Source organism: Candoia aspera, chromosome 4 (assembly GCF_035149785.1).
Source record: "Candoia aspera isolate rCanAsp1 chromosome 4, rCanAsp1.hap2, whole genome shotgun sequence".
Lineage (NCBI taxonomy): Eukaryota > Metazoa > Chordata > Lepidosauria > Squamata > Boidae > Candoia > Candoia aspera.
In genome coordinates this window covers 10,027,829-10,047,627 of record NC_086156.1, presented here as the reverse complement: position 1 = coordinate 10,047,627, position 19,799 = coordinate 10,027,829, and the positions used below count along the sequence as shown (strand labels likewise).

Genomic DNA, 19,799 nt, shown 5'->3' with positions numbered 1-19,799 from the left:
GTACTGTCATATTGGAATCTACCTAAAAAAATCCTGAAGCAATGTATTCCAATAAATATGAATGTTCAATTGCTTTCTTCTCCGTTTATAATTTCAGATATAATATCTAGGGACAAAAATGAAAACTGTTTTATAGTAGAAATAGTGTCCTGCTCAGGTGATTTCTACAATAAGAGTCTGGACATAAGATTCTGGAGAAGACTGGTTTTTAATGGCAATTTTTAAATCATCATTCTAATAAATCATGGAAACCAGGTTTGAAAAATAAGCAATTATAACGTAGAAGTGATTTTTTTCATCAACCTTTTGTATTGCATTACACCTATAATATGTTTTTCAGGGCTTTTGATTTGTAGTATTAGAATCAGCTAAACTAATTTAGAAATTCCCTTCCCCACTCCAAATAGCTTGGGAAATCTCTTTTAAACGAGATATATAGTAGATTTATTTCCAAAACAATAGCATTCTTAAGTTAGTTGTTTTGGCCACATTAGTTTTGATAGTATCATCTGAGAATTATTTTATTGTGTAATATATTTAACTTTGCTAGGTATTGCATTTGCAGAGCAAATAGTACTGAACTGATAACGCAGCTTCTGCAGGAGCAGCTACATATAACAAACTGGTCCCAGATATTGCCCAGCTACAACTCTCAGCATCCCCATACTGTTGGTTCAGCACATTGCATGCACAGTATTCTCAAGTGGACCTAAGTAATTGTTTTTTTTTAACCCCTAATTCACAGTCTGAATTTGGGAGATTAGCCTGTCCACAAGGTATTTTTCCAACATTTAGAATCTATTGTATCCTCTTCCTCCTCTTTTTTTTTTTGGTGCTCCTACAATTTTTGCTTCTGCCCTTTTGTACTCCTTATTTCACCATACTATTTTTTCAAAGGCTGTAGTAAGCATTCACATGAGATGCTTTATAAAAGTATATCAACAGGAGCAAGCCTCCCTCCTTGAAACATTAAAACAGCCACGCCATTTGGTTCTCATGGCTGCATCAAAGGCAGTCCTTGACTGTCTATATATGTGTGTGCCTGCACAGATAACACTTCTGCAGAGACTGTACATGTTAACCAAATTGTTTTGCTTTGTGAGTATTAAAAATAGAGTCCGCAACCTTGGCCTAAAAAGTTGATCAATTTCCATGGGAAATCATGACTTCCCATCTGTTTTGAAAAAGCAAAGTGCCATCATGTATGGAGAAGGTGTCCCATTCTGGTAGGTCTCTCTGGGCTTACAAATGGTAGATGTGCTGTAGTGAGTATATGAAGTGGATAATCTGGACACTTTTCAGTCAGGATTCAGGCTGGGCTCTAGTACCAAGACAGCACTGGCCGCACTTGTGGATGATCTGTGGAGGGCTCGGGATAGGGGTGGTATGTCCATCCTGGCGCTTTTAATCTCTCAGCAGCTTTTGATACCATCGACCATGGTATCTTGTTCGACTGGCTCTGGGGACTGAGAGTGGGGGACTGTTTTGCAGTGGTTCTCCCCCATTCTCCATGGCCGGCACCAGTCAGTGCTAGTGGGGGAGGAGAGGTCCAGCTCTAGGCCCCTACTATGTGGGGTGCCTCAGGACTCAGGTCTCTCTCCCCTCTTATTTAACACTTATATGAAGCCACTGGGAGAGGGCAATTATATATCTCTACCCCGTGCCGGGCAAGTGATGCTGTTCAGGGGCTGGCTCAGTGCCTGGAGGCTGTAAGGGCTTGGATGGAGAGAAACCGGCTGTGACTCAACCTTAGCAAGACAGAGTAGTTGTGGGTTTCTGGCCCCCTGGGATAAAGAGAGTTGACATCTTTGACTCTGGACGAGGTAACACTTCCCCGCATGGATCTGGTGTGCAATTTGGAGGTCCTCTTGGGCTCATGGCTCCTGCTGAAAGAGCAGGGGGGAGCTGTGGCCGGGGGGCTTTGCACAAATCTATCTTGTGCGCCAGTTGTGCCCGTTCCTGGACCGGGAGGCCTTGCTCACAGTCACCCATGCCTTAGTCACCTCCCATTTGGATTACTGTAACACGGTCTATGTGGGATGTCCTTGAAGACCATCCGGAAGCTGCAGCTGGTCCAGAATGCTGCGGCATGTGCAGTATTGAGTGCCTCGCAGTTCACTCAAGTGCCACTGCTGCCATGTGAGCTGCACTGGCTTCCAGTTGCTTTCCTGGTGCTGATTATTGCCCTTAAAGCCCTACATGGCACAGGGCTAGATTACTTGCGGTACTGCCTCTCTCTCACGGTATCTACCTGTCCTAGGTTAGATAGGGTGGTCATGCTTCAGGTCCTCTCCCTTAAATATTGCCATCTGATGGGACCCCAGAGGCGTGGCTTCTTGGTGGCTGCCCCAGCCCTTTGGAACAACCTCCCAGCTGAGATCCAAGGTATCCATACCCTTTTAGCCTTCTGGAGGGCTGTGAAGACCTGGCTCTTCACCCAAGGAGGTTGAGCTGCAAGGGTGATTGGTCTGGTGCCTGGGGGGAAGGCTTCTTTTATTTTTGACTATGTTTTTTTATGGATTGTAGTGAGCCGCATAGAGTCATATGAGATAGGTGACCGTGTAAGTCCAGTAAGCAAGCAAGCAAGCAAGCAAATAAATCATAGAGATCTGCATAACTACATAACTCAATTGTAAAATATTTGACTATTAAAATATTTTAACCCCTGCCTAAGATGGTGCTAATACTGGTTTGTGATAAAAAGTGGGTTTCAAATGTCAATAAAAATATATTAACCAGAAAGATTAAGTATATAAATGTTGCTGTTATAAAAGTTCCTTTAAAAAAATATTTAAAAACACTTTTTAGTAACTTCGACTGTGGTTTTTAAGGGAATTGTTTTTGTTGGCTTATGAGTAGAAGTTTTCTTAAATATGTTAAATCCTAAAATACTGAAAATGCAGGTTTGTTCTTACTTTTTTTTTACCATGTTAACCACAAACTCAAGGTCAATTTGACGTTGGCAGTTTTAAAAATCTGCTTGTTGCAACCATTATGTGTAGACAGAAGAAATTACGTTAAAGAAAATGTCTGCTGTCACTTGAGGATTTCCATATGCCATAAGCAATCTATGATTGCTTCATAGATACTTATAATCTTATGATATAGAACTTATTCTTTTTGGCAGTGAGAAACCAAATTATGAGTTTATTCAGACTCGAAAAGGAACTTTTAATTTTCCTGGACTGGAATGAATATAAGTTGTGTGGAGACACTGCTTGTAGCTGTCAGCTGCACAAGACTTCACTAACTCTGGTACTTGAACTCTGTATAAATAAAATATTGTATAATAATACTTGGAAGCATCCAATATACATTATTGATATGATTATTTCATGTACTTAAGCACATTAAACATAACCATCGGCCCTTTTAGTTGAGGAGTTGTCAGTTTGAAACAAAAAAAACCCCAACCCTCTATCTGCAAGCAGTTTTGAAAATCTGCTCTTACTGTGGATCAATCAGTTTTTTTATGTTTATTTTTTCCTGCATTGAACCAACAGCATCAATAAAAATGCCATTACTGAGTGCCAGTTAGTTCCCCTCCTCTCCACAATGCTGGTAAACTATTAGACAGTGTTTCTCAACCTTGACAACTTTAAGATGTGTGGACTTCAACTCCCAGAATTCCCCAGCCAGCGGAATTCCCTAGCCACACATCTTAAAGTTGCCACGGTTGAGAAACATGGGCCTAAGCGATAGTGCAAATCTCTTGTTTGTGGGTCTGAACTGGTTAGTTCAGCTTTAACGCTGATTAAGCATGGCTTAAGGCTGCTTTGGTGTAGTTTTTAGCTATGAATAAATGCCTGTGTAAATTTCAGCCATTGTGATGGGAATGTGTATCAGGTGGGAAAGGTTGAGAAATGCCTCCCCAACTGTTTACAGTTTCTTAGTTAACACTCTGAACAATTTTTGGTAACCATTTTTATCAACCTTAACATATTTATATAAACACCTCACAGGGTTGTTGTTGTAGGGAAAATAGAAGGAAGAAGGAGTATTAGGTATGTTCATCGACTTAAGTTATTGATAAAAATAATAAAGGCAGGATAATAAGTAAGTAAGTAAGTAAGTAAGTAAGTAAGTGGTTCCATTCATGTAATCCTTCAAAGGAAAGTCCCCATCAGTTCTATCTTAACTTTGGTAACTACATAGATCAGTGTTTCTCAACCTCAGCAACTTTAAAATGTATAGACTTCAACTCCCAGAATTCCCAGCTAGCATGTGCTGGCTGGGGAATTCTGGGAGTTGAAGGCCACACATCTTAAAGTTGCTGAGGTTGAGATGCATGCATACTGTCTTCTTGCAACAATACAGAAGTGGTTTGCTAATTCTTATGACATCATTACTTTTATTCCTGGGGAAAAAGGGTCACATTTTTCATTTAGGTTGTGGTTTGAGAAGCGTTGCCTTAGCAGCTAAATCATGTCTTCTGTGTGTATAAATTAATGCTCAAACCAGATATACCTTATTTATGCAGAATTACCATGGCCATATCTCTTGTTCAGCCACTGCTGGATGGGAAAATTGTAGTCAGTGGCTACTAATGTGTTTGAAGCAATTTCCTATTTTCAGATTCCTCCATTTGTGTTTCCAGGTCACTGTGATGTTCTTTTTGAAGATTTTTTTTCTTTCTTAACTTGTAACTTTTTTTTTAAACCAGGTCCACTTTCCAGATACTGAAAGAGCAGAGTGGCTGAATAAGGTAAGCTGCCATTTTCACTCTTTAAAAGACTTTGTAAAAGTATTAAATGTTGCCTCTTGTCACAAAATAGACTTCTCACTTGGCAGACTTTTATTATACTATTTTGGATCTTCCAGAATCTCAGAGGCTTTTTTATTGGGCTTGAAAGTCTGCTAGCAGTTGTACAAAATATAGAAAAGTTCTTCATCTTTCTGAAATTGTAAGTAATGTAATATTAGCTAGTTCTTATATGCTAATGGAATTTTAAAAGGATACGTGATTATGTGTTATCAAGCTGTTGACTCTTAGCAACCACACAGATTTGTTTGTTTGTTTGTTTATTAGGGTAATTAGGAAAAAATATAAAATGCAGTATTTTGATTAGGGCAACTCAAGATTTGCAAAATAACATGTTAGCTTTGAGTTTGGGGACGCTTGGAAGTTAATGTACTGTTTTGTAATAGAAGATCTTAAGGGCATAGGCATCTGTAGGCAACAAGACAAGGGAGGGGGTTGACATGATGATGATGTAAGGCATGTCGGATCACTTTCCTCCCTATAGGCACTTGCTATTGTATAGCTTTGGAATTCTGTATCCTTCCCAGAGGTACTCTGACACTGTACCCCCAGAGAGGATAGTTTTCTGTTCTAATTTGTCATTAAATGACAAATTTAATGTCATTTAGTTAGTCCTGCCTTAGGCATGAAAGCCAGCTGGGTGACCTTGGGCCAGTCACTCTCTCTCTCAGCCCAAGAGCCAATCAGGCGTGGTAGGAGAGTTCTAGTCCCGCCTTAGGCATGAAAGCCAGCTGGGTGACCTTGGGCCAGTCACACACACTCAGCCCAACCCACCTCACAGGGATGTTGTTGTGGGGGAAATAGGAGGAGGAAGGAGTATTAGGTATGTTCGCCACCTTGAGTTATTAATAAAAATAATAAAGGCAGGATGAAAATTAAATAAATAAATAAATCTGGGAACTGGTAGGTAGAGATTGTCTAGTGTAAATCCTGGTCTTTCAGTGATTTGGACAACATAAGGCAGTTTGATTCTGTGATTCCATGAAAGTAGTACAGCTAGTTCTATGTCCATGAATGGTTATGCATCTCTTTGTGTGTGCTATTAGTGTCCCTTCACCAGAACCCTTGTCCGTACCTGTACGTTTTATATTTATTTATATTCACACAATTTTGTAATATGGAAATAGACTGCAACATGTCCTGTACACTTGAATCCACCTAATTACTGCACTGCTTATTATCTCTTTATTGTGACTGGATGTGAGTCAGTATTCAGTTAAGAATCTTCCTCCTGTGGTATAATTGTTTTCTCAAGCATAGGACAGGGTAAAGTATAGTGAAATCCAGCTAAAGATTTAAAAAATGAACTCAGTTGACAGAGGTAGCATATGGAGAACTGCAGGCAAATTTTGAGAATTAACGTTTATTGACCACAGTGACCCTGAAGTATCTACACACAACCATAATATACAGTACAATGCTATATGGTAATAAAGTAGCGTTAAGAGGCCATAAAAATTAGATGCTGCTACGGTAAGGTGATATAAATGGGGAATTATACACAAGGTCACATTTTTAATGAAATGGTGCTAATAGCATGATCAAGACTTAGAAGTTTCTTTTCCTTTTTCAGACAGTAAAGCACATGTGGCCTTTCATTTGCCAGTTTATCGAGAAGCTCTTCCGAGAAACAATAGAGCCTGCGGTGAGAGGAGCAAACAGCCGCTTGAGTACTTTCAGCTTCACAAAAATTGATATAGGGCATCAGGTATGCTTCTTCTACTTTGGAAGCCAGGGTGAATCACCGGGTATCATATCGAGGTCATGGCTTTGCTTTTATTTAACATTGAATGGGGGTTGTTGGACGGGGAGGCAGACTTGTTCCAGGAGCTGTTGAAAAGGCAAAAGCAATAATTTGGTACCCTGGAAAAAATGAACATTCCCTGAGTGTGTTTGTCTGAATGTGTTTATCGTCGATGGAAGGATAATTTTTCAGTTCCAAAATCTTCAGATTATTTGAATTATAAATCATTTTGGTGAATGCAACAATTTACAGGAGTCCCATAACTGTATCACATCCTAATTATATCCTATAATTGATTCTTGGTATCAGTATCACAACGTGTGTGTGTGTGTGTGTAAGATTTATATTTCACCTATTTTGTACAGCTCAAAATAGTATACGTAATGCCCCCTCCTCCTATTTTCCCCACAACAACAACCCTGTGAGGTGAGTTGGGCTAAGAGAATGACTGGCCTAAAGTCATCCAGCTGGTTTCTCTGCCTAAGAGAGGACTAGACTGCACGGTCTCCCTTAACAGCTACACCAAGTATCTTACTGTTTGTTTTGCTTTGGGCGTCAGTAAATTGTGCATGACTGTTTGGGGGTGGAGCAGGCTGATACACTTCCTATCTTGCAGGTACTGTATCTGTTGTCTGATTGCTATGGTGATAAAAGGAGTATTAATGCTGCAAAATGTAAACTACTCATATTACAAAATTATTCAGGTTTTTGAACATCAGTGCTTGCGGTCTAAATATATATACTGAATAACTGTTGTTCCATTCTCCTTTGGAAAAACTTGCTCAGAGGGCAGGCACATAATCAGTAAAGCTTCTGGTCAGAGCAGATTTTGTTTGCTCAGCTCAGCTTTGTTGATTTAAGAACCTGAAGCAGTGGGTGCCTGGCTCTGCAGATCATAGTGTCTGTGCCTGTATGGGTGTGTGTGTTTATTAATGGTGACTTAATAACCATGCGCTTTTATTTTAAAAAATAAGTTAAAAGGTATAAATGCGCAGGATGAGATTGATTTTTGCACATCACACCAATTTTCAAAAAAACCAGAGCTGGGCAAATTATGCTCGTAGGTGATTTCTCATCAAACCCATGCAAGCTTAATGTTGTACTAGTATTTCCTAAATTCAAATTAATGGTGAAAATGAAAGTGAAAACTTCCTTTCCTGATTTCCTGGGTGCAGTTGTTATTCATCAGTGGTTGCTTGGTGAGCTGCCTTTTAAAATACATATATGTCTTTATAGTTCAACATAATAATCCCTTCAACCTGATATAATGTTATGAGTTATGTAACCATATGGATCTTTTTTCACATAATATGGCATTTTAAATAAAGTGGAATGGTTTTACATTTAAGCATCATTCTTATAGACCTATTGATCTATTAAATTGGAAATCTTTATTTCAGCCCATTAGGATTAATGGTGTAAAAGTGTATACTGAAAATGTGGATAAAAGGCAGATCATTTTGGATCTACAAATCAGGTAATCTTGTCATAGTTTATATATATATTGTTTTTTAAAGTTTCCTAAAATTTATTCTTCATTGCAGAAATGTTGCAAAATGCTTACTTCTTGGAGAAAGAAATGCCTTTTAGCTCTTTATAAAAATGCAGAAACTCACTAAGTGTCAATCTGCAAGACTGAGCCAGGAAACATTGCTACGCAGAAATTAAACTAGCAGGACTGACACGCCACCGTTCTATAATATGACAGCAAAATAAAACATGGAAGTGCTTTCTTGAAAAGCAGGATAAAGAACTTCTTATGTTCCATGCCAATAATATGGGAGTCAATTTCTATGTATCCAGCCTTTTCATTATAGCACTCATGAAAGCAATAATGAAAAAATGTGAATGTGTGTGTTACTTATGGGAGTTTAGTCTCCTGTCATTGCTATAATTATCAGGAAAAAAAACAGGTTTGTTTCCGAATATCCCCTCTTCCCAGGTGTATCTCAGAGGAGAAAATAAGAGAAGGTAGTATATTTGGAAACAAGCCATTTTTTCCTATTAATTATGGAACTGAAAATTTCATTTATTTATTCCATTTATAACCTGCTACAGTCTAAGCAATTTTTGGCAGTTAGTAATGAAATAATAAAATTTAAAGTGAATGATTAGAAACAGTCTACTCTCCATTAAATGGAAATCCCACATTTTAAAAAGAAGTTTTAAGATACTGTAATTAGCAAATCTGAAAAGAAATACTTAGTTTTTGTGCCTTGTTCTTTTTTTTTAACCTTTGATTTTAGCTACCTAAACTATTTAGTGGCATGTAGTAAAAGAAAAGATGTTATTGGCTGTGTTTAAGTTAGCTCTTGGCAATTTGTTCAAATAATTTGTAAATCACATGTTACTTGCTTTGAGGGGGGAAAGCTGTGTTAGCCTGTGGTGGCAAAAAATCAGAAAGAATCTGGTAGCTCCTTTTCCAACCAACAACTTTTATTAAACGGCATAAGCTTTCATGAGCTTCAGCTCCCTTCATGAGATACAAAGAGTAGCTAGACCAGGGTTTCTCGACCTTAGCAACTTTAAGATGTGTGGACTTCAACACCCAGAATTCCCCAGCCAGCAAGCATCTTAAAGTTGCTAAGGTTGAGAAACTGGGCTAGACTGATGTAGGATGTAGATGGGGGCGAGGGGGGTTGAAAGGAGGGCAAGACAGGTTGGTTATGCAGACTGCATGTGAGCCAGATTACAAGTACCATATCAAGTATAATGTGTTAAAAACCCATTGTGTTTGTTGACACCTTCTGAGATTGCCTGAAAATTCTGGTGTGAGTTCAGCCATTTCTCATTCAGTGTTGGTGATAAAAGTCTCATTCTTTAAAAACAGACACTTTAAGGTCTGCCGTAGAGTGTTCTTGGAGGCTGAAATGCTCTAATATTATTTTGCCCTTGTTTTGTGTCCTGATGTCAAATTTGTGTCCATTAATTTGGTTGGGGCCTGTGATGGTGCTGTTGGACAAAAAAATTTGTCCCATTTTTCCTATATAGAAGCCAGAGGGGCATTGCTGGTGGGTGATGGCATATATCACATTGGAGAAAGCGAGTATGAAGGCACCCCTAATTTTGTGTGCGTACTTGTTGGGGCCTGTGATGGTGCTGTTGGTGTAGATGTTGGGGCAAAGTAGACATCTGGGTTTCTTGCAGGGGTGGTGTGTATTATTTGCTGTTACACCTGTAGGATGCTAGAAGCATCACCTAAAATGTCACCTAAAAGTGATGTATGGTCTGATGAAAGAATAGATCTAATTTTAGATGCTATAGTGCTTCCCTGATTCATTCTTTTTTTGGCCAACTGACTATATCAGTTTTGCATTCTGAATGAGCAAATACTCTTGATGCTACCATCCCAGATGAAGAGCTTAAAGTTTAGTGGATAGTGTAGCTGGTGTATTCTTGCTCATCAGTATTGAAAGTAAAGCCCTTTTACTTCTCCTCTTTTGCACAGTATGGAAAACAATCACTTTTTAAATTGTGAGAGTATTAACGAAATAAAAGCAGATGAGGGATGGGGATCTCTATAAATATGTAACAGATCCGTTGGTCATGTCCGGGTCTGCAGATTAATGTAGCTGTAAATAGTTCACAGCCATTATGCACTCAGTGGATAAAGTGTTCTGCTTCAGTCACTGTCCAAATAGTAGATCGTGTTTCATGTAAGCTGTATTGCAAAGGCTTAAGCCAATCCATATAGTCCTGAAGGGCAACAATGTCATTAATTAATTTTATGGGTACAGCCAACTAGCCTTTTTTCCTTTTTGTCTTGTTTACTTTGTTAGGTGTGTGGTCGAAACCAGCACAGCGCCAAATTAAAAGTAAAAAAAAGCAGGAAATAAAACTTTTTTCATATATGCAATGTACTGTAGTGAGTAGTTTGTAAGATAGGACTATATGTAATTATTAAATATATATTTTATGTATATATATAATTAAATTATATATATATATATATATATATATATATATATAATATTAAATATATATTTAATAATCATCGGCAGCTTCTTCAGCAGTTCCCATTTCAAGGTTGCAGGCTGATGTTTACTGAAACTTTCAGCACTAATTTGGTGATTTTGCTATGGTGATGGTTATATAACATATACAAGATAGTTAAAGGGATTTTTATGTCTTAGCCAAGCCACAATGGATTACAGTCTTGCCATCATTTAGGAAAAAAATGAATTTTTAAACATTTGGTGTCCTAAAATTGTTTTCTTAAATGGCCATTTATTAATGGATTGTATGCCTAGTACAATATTACAGTGTTTCCTTACATTTCTCAGTTTTGTTGGAAACTCTGAAATTGACTTGGAAGTCAAGAGATACTTCTGTAGAGCTGGTGTGAAGAGTATACAGGTGAGTTTCATTTTCTCCTGTCCATTATACCTTATTAGCAGTACAAATTTCCATAAATACACCTCCAGTCCTGAATGGTTTAGTTTTATTCTGTCTAATGTAATTCTAGTTCAGATTTATTAACAGACCTCTGCATAACGTATAACCGTTCTCAGGACTGTATCTTTAATACATGGTTAATGCTGTGTGTGTGTGCCCTTGAGTCAGTTTTCGACTCTTGGTGACTGCATGGACTAGGCCCTGCAGTTTTCTTGACAAGATTTCGGAAGTGGTTTGCCATTGCCTGCTACCTAGGGCTGAGGGAGAGGGACTGGCTCAAGGTCACCCAGCTGGCTTTGTGCCCAAGGTGGGACTAGAACTTGCAGTCTCCCGGTTTCTAAACCTGATGCCTTAACCACTACACCAAACTTGCTTAGTGCTTTGACCATGGCCTTTTTTTTATTATTTTAGATTCATGGCACAATGAGAGTTATATTGGAACCTCTGCTTGGTGATATGCCCTTAATTGGAGCACTGTCTTTATTTTTCCTTAGGAAACCAGTAAGTGGAAAATTCTAGAGTTCTTTTTTCCTTGTAACTGTTATAGCATAATGTGGTAAACTAAAATTTCTAAGAGCTATCGGTAATAGGCAAGTGCTTAGCTCCTCTTACAACTATGGCATTGCATCCAAAGCTAGAAATCTGGCTTGTATCTCTCTCAGTAGTTTGTAAGCCAGGATTTGTAAATTATTTCTGGAGTGTGCTTATTAGAGCACCGACAAGCTGGAGTGAAGTCTTTAAATATAATTTAGTATGCTTGCTCAGTACTAGTAAACCAGAATTCTGTTAGAATACCTGTTAGACAACTGTCATACCGAGCAGGCTTCTTAATTGTCATGGCAGCTATGATGTCTAGAGCCTTAAGACTCAAGAGCAGCCCCCTATGAATATTGTAGTTTTTCAGGATCATGGTCCTAGGGTTTTTCAGTCCCATTAAAATGAAGCTAACGTTTATAATTTGAAGTAAAGTAATACAATACTCTAAAAGATTTAATAGGATAGAATTCGTATATGTCCTTCCTCCAGAGTGACAGTTTGAAGCAGAAGTTTTATTACAGCCGTTTTCTATCACTTGGAGCTTCAGTGGCTACAGCAAGAAAAAAAAAATTCTGTACTATTTTGTCCAGAGGGAGAAAAGTTGGGTTAGTTGGCATCTAGTAATGTTTTTTTCTTCTCATATTTTCAGGCCAAAGTAACAGTTGGAAATAATTCAGTGTACTTTTTAGTCAGTGTCTGTTGCTGGCTTTGATGACTATATATGGTAGCACTGCCTAAATTAATAGTTCTGAACATACTTGTCTAATGAATTTGCTTATGTCTTCTGTGGTTTGTGAGTCAAAGATTTTGTCAGGCATCTCCTGCCTTTCCTATAAAATCTGTCACTGTGATAAAGTAACAGAAGATGGTGTGAATGACTGTTAGATGCTTATTAAAATATCTTTAGCAAATACAAAGTGATTTAGACAGCAATCATCACATTTTCCTTATAACTTTTCTTCCACTAAAGGTTTCACAGACTGTACATATTTGTATTTTGCTTAAGCTACCAGACTTCTACAGTCCTATATTTAGTTCACATTGGTAAATAAGCTTGCTTTTTGCAAGTTGCAAATTCTCTTTCAAGCTTAGGCTAATTTGAGTGTATAAAGAACAGAACAGGCCTTCATCGTAGAAGCATTTTAACCTTTGCAAGTTATTCATGCTCAAGGCCTTTGGTCGGAAGTCCCCAGTGTAGAACTTGTAGATGCCAGTGGTTTCATTGATCCTTCCATTGGCACCTATCATACACTTTGCCTCTATCTGTTTACATTAAAAAAAAAACCTTTAATTTAAAAAAAAGCTGGCATGCTATAAAGCAGAGTGCCAGTCATCAACATCATCTGTGTTGTCAAGCATGCCCCTGGGTCTCAGATGCATCTCATGTTTCTTAGTACATAAAAATGCTGAGTAGTTATTGTGTGTGTGTGTTCATGTCTGTTTATTGGAAGTGTGCCCATCTTGCTCAGAAAAAAGACTAAGATAAGTGGGTAGTAGAGAATATCCCCTGGGAGTTGTTGAAACCGTTCATTCCTCAGTGCTTTTTAATTAGGTATATCTCCCATGACAGCCATTTTGTTAATGGGGAAGAAAACACATGGTTTCCTCAGTTTTAGAATTTTAGCTGAAATTCTTCTGACCATCAGCATATCCTGCTTCTTAAGTTGTAGGCGTTTTAAGCAGCATTTTAATACTGTTTTCCATATCTTTCCAGCTTTTGGAAATTAACTGGACAGGACTGACCAATCTTTTGGATATTCCAGGACTAAAGTAAGCTGAAAATTGAATGGATTTATTTCGATAGATAGGTACAACTTAGTGTGCACTTATGTTCATGAGATTTTTGCCAAAAGTTACATGCATATCTTCCATTTGTTCTCTATTGTAGTCTTTAGTGGCTTCTGGAACATGCAGGTCCTCGACTTATGATCATTTGTTCAGCGACTGTTCAAAGTTATGACAGTGCTGAATGAATGGTGGTTATGATCAGTCCTTGGAGTTCTGGCTGTCCCAGGACCCCCGCAGTCATGTCATTGCAATCTGGGCGCTTGGCAGTGGGCTCACACTTACAACCGGTTGCAGTGCCCCACAATCACATGATCGCCATTTGTGACCTTCCCTGTCAACTTCCCCAGAAAGTCAGTGGGAAGCTGGCAGGGAAGGTTATAAGTCACTGGGGTAAGTCTCCCCCACCCATGCACCCTCCCCCAGCCTCTCTGCACTCGCACTGTGCTGGCCACTCACACACCCCTTCTCACCCTTGCCACGCCTCCCTTGCATTCTTGCACACCCTCCCTGACCCTCGCCATGCCCTTGGACCCTCTCTGCCCCTCCCCGCATCTCCCTTGCACAGCCCAATGCAGCCTTGTGCACCCTCCCTGACCTCCGCCATGCCTCCCTCACATCATCGCACACCCTCCCTGACAATCGCGCCTCCCTTGAATCCCCACACTGACCCGTGCCACGCCTCCCTCGTGCGCCCCTGTGCATCCTTGCTCACCCTCCCCAACCCTTGCTGTGCCTCCCTTGCATCCTCGTGCACCCTCCCCAACCCTCACTGCACATTCTTTGCACCCCTGTGCACTCTTGTGCACCCTCCCTGACCCTCACCATGCCTCCTTTGGACCCCTGTGCACTCTTGCACACCCTACCTGACCCTCACCATGCCTCCCTTGCACACCCATTAGTGCCCTCCCGCATCTGGCAGTAGCCACTTACTTGCCTGCTGGCCTGCTTGGAAGCTCCCTGAGATTTGCAACTTCCTGACGGCTTCCCCAGTGACTTCGTTGTGGGAAGCCGGCAGGAAGCTGCCTTGCCTAATGACCATGGGATTCAGTTAACAACAGCAACCAGGACTGCAGGGATTGCTGTCACAAAGCAGTGTGGTTGCACTTTAGGACCTCATCGCTTAGCACAGAAATTCCAGTTCCAACTGTCATCATAAGTCAAGGACTACCTGAATAACAATTAATTAAAAGCCTGATAGTGTATTCTGTATTAGGACTGTCCTTAAGACTCCCACTGTCAACAAAAAGGCAGCATCTCTTTGTTTCAGTAGGTGATATAGTTCATATGTTATCTGAATGAACCTTTAGATATCACAGAAAACTGCCAAAATACCTGACATGAAAGTGGAGAGGAAAGACCTCAGTGGTACTATTGTCTGTTGCCCACAGTCTAAAAGATATGGGATGAGCCTACTCCCTTAGCACAGCATACGTTTGTCTGCCCTGCTTCAGGAAGATTAAAAGGCTGCTACTCCCCACTTTATATAGGCACCAGTTCATATCAGTTGACTGATACGAACCTCTTCGAGTTCAAGGCATTTGATAATCTGTTCTGGAATGAGAATCGGCAGTCTCATTCCCACTGCTATGCTGAAACTTGTACCTCAGAGGTGGGGAGTGCTGCAAGGCTCATGGGTTGCAACCTGGCATTCCAAATTCTGGGGGCTGCATAACCTTGTCCTGTGATATCACTGAAAGGAGAGTAGGGTGGGAATGGGAGCAGGAAGCCTCCAGGAGACTATTCCCATCTGATCTCTTAAGTCCCTCAAAAACCACCTGGATCATAATAGAAATACATTATTTCCTCCGATAGAAACAAATAAGTTGAATTATATGTAAGATTGCAGAGATGTTAACATTTGGTGCATGATGGTCAATTAGACAAGTGTAATACCTGATTTTAACTTGGAACACCAATGAAAGCTTACAGTTTGTAAAATGGTTAAGGGATGCAGTATATAGGGTTGTGAATGGCATTTTAAACTTGCTAGTCATTTTACGAGCTACAGACTAATGGATAGGTTGGGTTTTCGTTTTAGACTGCTGAAAAATATGTATGGGGGAGAGATCTGTATAATTACAAGTAACAAAATTCGACTTCAGTTTTCTGGGTGAATCAGTAGCATCTGTTGTCGTCTTTAATACTGTAACAGGCAGAAGAAAACTGTTTTTATGCACGCAAAGCTATTTTCATTCTAGCTGTCAAGCTATAGTTGGGTCATGCTTTCAAAGAAAAACAGTCGTTCCAGTTTGCATTGCAGTCAGAGCACTTCCAGACACAAAATGGAAAATATTTGAGGTTAACTCATGGAGCTGTTCTGTACACTCTGATCTGTACATTTCCACTATCTTAATAACATGTCTTAACAAAATCAGCTGCATTTAGTGATTGCAGTATGTTGCAGATATTTAATTAGGTTGATATACTGTATATCCTCTTCATCTTCTGCTTTTATCTGGCCATTGCCGGTACAGTAGTGAGAATAAAAATACAGAAATTAAGCTTCCTAAATAAACCTGTAGCAAAAACTTCACTGCTATTTCTGATGGTATGCCCTACTATTTGTGGGATGGCTTGTTGGTGTGTTTGTACTTGCTTGTATTTGTAGTCAACTGCATATTTAAGGTCAGTGATGAATATCCCCTGGCCAAATTCCACACCTATTTGTGAAGACTTTTCTCATGATGGCATCTCTTATAGTACTGAATGGCAGTGGAATAGCACACATCCATAGCATGCCCCAGTGCAGATTGGGAAGCCCTCTGATAGTCCACTTTTTACCTGAGCCTCACAGGTTGAGCCATCGTAAGTGTGCTTCAGTTGCCATGTGATCTTATGTGGCATTCTCGCAGCAGCATGTGCTTTCCAAAGAGCACCATCCAAAGATGAAAGAACATGACCACAGGGATGGAAAGCTCAGAGCAGGGAAAGTTCAACCAAGGGTACCCTGGATCAGGCAGATTGTAACTGATCTGGCCCATTGCGGACTGGACTTGAAACAAGCCAGAGTCACAGCAATGGACATAGATTGTGGCGAGGCAGGGTATCAGACATCTGGCCTTGTAGCACCCAGAGTAGTATATTGGTTAGGAAGTCATAGTCAGTCAACTGTGTACTAAAGAGATAAAGTTCAAGTTCAAGATGTGTATGGGGTTTGGTGTTGGTGGTCTAATTTTCCATGCAGATCATGATGCGCCTGCAATAGAGATAGAAACTTCTGTACAAGCGTCTTCATAATTACACACTGGCCCTTTTCATTACACTTAAAATAAAAAGTATACACTGTGACTTCTTGCTCAGCCGCTGGCCTCTTTTGAATTATCAGTGAGATGTAGCATCCAAAGCACCTGCTGATGATCTAGCAATGTTTGACTGAGCACACAATTGTACTGCTTCTGGTAGGCTAGCTTAATCTGATGAGTTGTGGCAGCTAGAAGTGGCACGTGTCTTTTATTTAGCAAATATACTTAACTGTTTCTGGGGGGCGGGCTTGGAACTTGCATCTTTCCAGCTGTTCATCAGAGGAGCGAGGGTCATGGGACCCTAGTGTGGTATATTTGACACTTAACCCTGTCATGCTTAAGTATGAAGGTCACTTCATTAACAGCCCTGTGCTGCTGTAGGCTTGGTAGATTGATTCCTTAAAGTATTCTAAGATGCAGCTGACTTTAAAGTAGTCTACTGCACACCTTTGGGTGCTACTATAAATTAATATATGCATCATTAAAGCTATGTATAGTTTATATAAGTAAAACATCAAAACTGGCACAATTGTTTTTGTGAGATTAAAGAAGCAGGTAGCGTGTGTCTATGAGCACAGTGACGCTTAATTAGTCTTTATTCTTGTCAGCTGCTCTTATGCCAGTACCAGATATTGTTTAAAATTTGTCAGTACTTTTATGTAACATCAATTTAGCTGGTTGAAAGTAACCAAGGGTAGACTGTAGGCATGTTTTTTAATTAAACTAGCTGCACTTCATGTAAACAACTTAAATCCCATGATACTTGCTGCTCTTTGAGCAGAAATGGTACCAGCTAGACACGAATATTGTTTTCTTAAGCTGGGTTTTTGCTGTAAATGTGTACCTTGCAAATCCTGGACAGCTTCAGGTACAGAGCCCAGTATTTGCAGTTTTCTCTCATCTGTCCCTGTCCCCGTTAATAACCTCTCTTTTATATTATACAAAATGTACATGTGCACATAGACACCTCCAGCACTCTGCATTCCGCTTCTTTGCAGCTAGTGTGTACCACTAAAACATCTAATTTTGCAAGGACAGCTATTTTAGGATGTCTAGATAGTGGAAGGCTTGCCCAGCCTTTTTATTGTTTTCCCTCCTGGCTTGATGCAGGACATCAGAAAACTGTGGATAGTATTTACGGGCAGGGAAGGAGATGACTCAGTGTTCATATTTCATACTGATTCTATAAAAAGAAATCCTGATTAGAATTAATGGATTGACTTCTATTTCCTCATCTGGAGACAATTCATAGCATTTTTCTTTCCCTCCCCCACGCCCCATCCAAAAAAGGTGATAAGAAAAAAATACTTGAATAGTTGAATGCCCATATATTAATTTAACTTTATAATATTTGTTAATTTAACTTTATAATATTTGCTGTAAACAAGATGGCAGCCCAAAGGGAGCAAATTGATGTGATTTCCAGCCACAGGCAGGCAGACAGCATATTGTAGTCAAATTGACAGCACGTTTTATTTGCTGTTTTGCCTGAGCTTGGCCTTTAAAAACAAAATAATATCTTTTACGTATGGTTTATGTTAACCTAACATCTGTTTTATCGATTTACAATGTAGAAAACAGAAATCCATAATAAGGAACCTTTTGATCTAGTCAGTAGTCGTTTATACTCATATTACGATGAAAGGTAATGCAGAAAGGAATGAATAAGGTTTATACAGCTATAATAAGGCCATCCCTCTTACTCTAAACTGCTGTTTCCATCTTGTGGTGATGAAAGGTATTGATGAGATTCATACATGCTTTGGGGTTTACAGTAATTACTTCCATTTTTGGATCATTTGTAAAAGCAAATCATCAGCATCATTAGGGCTGTGCAAAAATTCCCCCCTCTCCTGAAAATATTCTGTAGGAAAGGGAGATGGGTTGGGATGCTCCTTAGCTATGATTTAACTTATCCTTTTTAACACGTTGATTGTAGCTGCTGTTTTCATCCCTCTGCAGCTAAAAACAAATCAGCATTCCTAAATAATAGAGACAAGCAGATCGTCTTGTCTGGTTTATCTTTGTAGCCTCTTTTATGCAACACTGGAAACCATATAAAGTAATCACAGAAGTCTGTAAAAGAGGACCATGGAATTAATTCAGATTTGAAGAAGAAGTGTTTTTATAGGTAGACTTGTTGGAGATTTTGTAAATCATATTGCTGGTTTTTAGAACAGACGATAAAAATGTGTTGGAAGAATGAATGTATTGCTGACTTAACATCCCAGACAACTCCATAAAAAACAGTGATTAGATTGATCAGGGAGTTAAACTGAAATAGAGAAATTTCAACTTGGATATTTATTTTCCTGCCTTGCTATGTGTTAGTCAGTGTGGATTGCATGTAATTGTTTTGATAGTGGCAGCATGTATAATTAATGCTAATCTTACAATAACTTTGTTGGTGTTTTCTTCACATAGTGGATTATCAGACACTATAATACTAGATATAATATCTAATTATCTAGTGCTTCCAAATCGAATCACTGTTCCTCTTGTCAGTGATGTGCAGATTGCTCAGTTGCGGTTCCCTATACCAAAGGTAAGGTTTTTATTTATTTTATTTTACTTATTTTTATGACCGCCGATCTCCCCTGCACGGGGGACTCTGGGTGTTCACAATAAAAACAATTTAAAATTCAATAAAATCATAAATAATACCAGTCAATAAATATATAAAATACAGTTTTTAACATAATATTGTGACATAACACAGTGTTTGTTTTTCAGAGTGTTTGCAGAACAACTTCTGACAATAATTACTGTAAAAGAGCCTAGAATCTAGATACTGAACAGGCAAAAAATTTCTAGAAGCTAGATAACAATTTGTTTTGTGGCTTTTAAGTGATTTTTGGACCATTACATTTCACAACAGCAGAAAATCTCTTCTACTTCCTACGCCACTGGGATTTTGTCTGGACACCATAGGGTTGTAGCCAGTTGGGTGGATTCTTCCACTTCATTTAAGAATTGCTAATTCCAGTGGTTCCCCTCCATCCAGACATTTCCATGGCAGCCTGGAAGAAACCATGGAGAAGTGACTCCTTTCTGAAGGCTTGTAAGATGTAACGGGTTTGGTTTTATTGGTTTCTGCTTGTAGTTGAGTTTTCAGATGAATCTAGAAATTGCTTTGCTGCAGTACTCATTTCCTACTACTATTAAAATCATGACATATATTTAAGTAATACAAAATAAATGACTGCTTATCTCCATGAATTTTTTTTCCTCCTTTATCCTAGTGCTCAGCAATGTCCACGGGGCAGGGGGGGGGCGTCAGAAAAGTACAGATGGTAATTGCAGTGTTGTAATTGAACCGTACCCCTTTAGT

General features: G+C 39.3%; 1 protein-coding gene across 2 annotated transcripts in view; it reads left to right on the top strand.

The window, feature by feature from the left end:
- Positions 1 to 19,799, top strand: part of ESYT2 (extended synaptotagmin 2) — a 66,240-nt gene that overhangs the window by 14,771 nt on the left and 31,670 nt on the right. For both annotated transcript variants that reach the window (XM_063303394.1, XM_063303393.1), the window contains exons 2-8: positions 4,664 to 4,705; positions 6,336 to 6,470; positions 7,907 to 7,983; positions 10,790 to 10,862; positions 11,313 to 11,402; positions 13,153 to 13,208; positions 18,893 to 19,013. In XM_063303394.1, the coding sequence (XP_063159464.1) occupies positions 4,664 to 4,705; positions 6,336 to 6,470; positions 7,907 to 7,983; positions 10,790 to 10,862; positions 11,313 to 11,402; positions 13,153 to 13,208; positions 18,893 to 19,013 (594 nt within the window). The remainder of the gene's footprint in view (positions 1 to 4,663; positions 4,706 to 6,335; positions 6,471 to 7,906; positions 7,984 to 10,789; positions 10,863 to 11,312; positions 11,403 to 13,152; positions 13,209 to 18,892; positions 19,014 to 19,799) is intronic.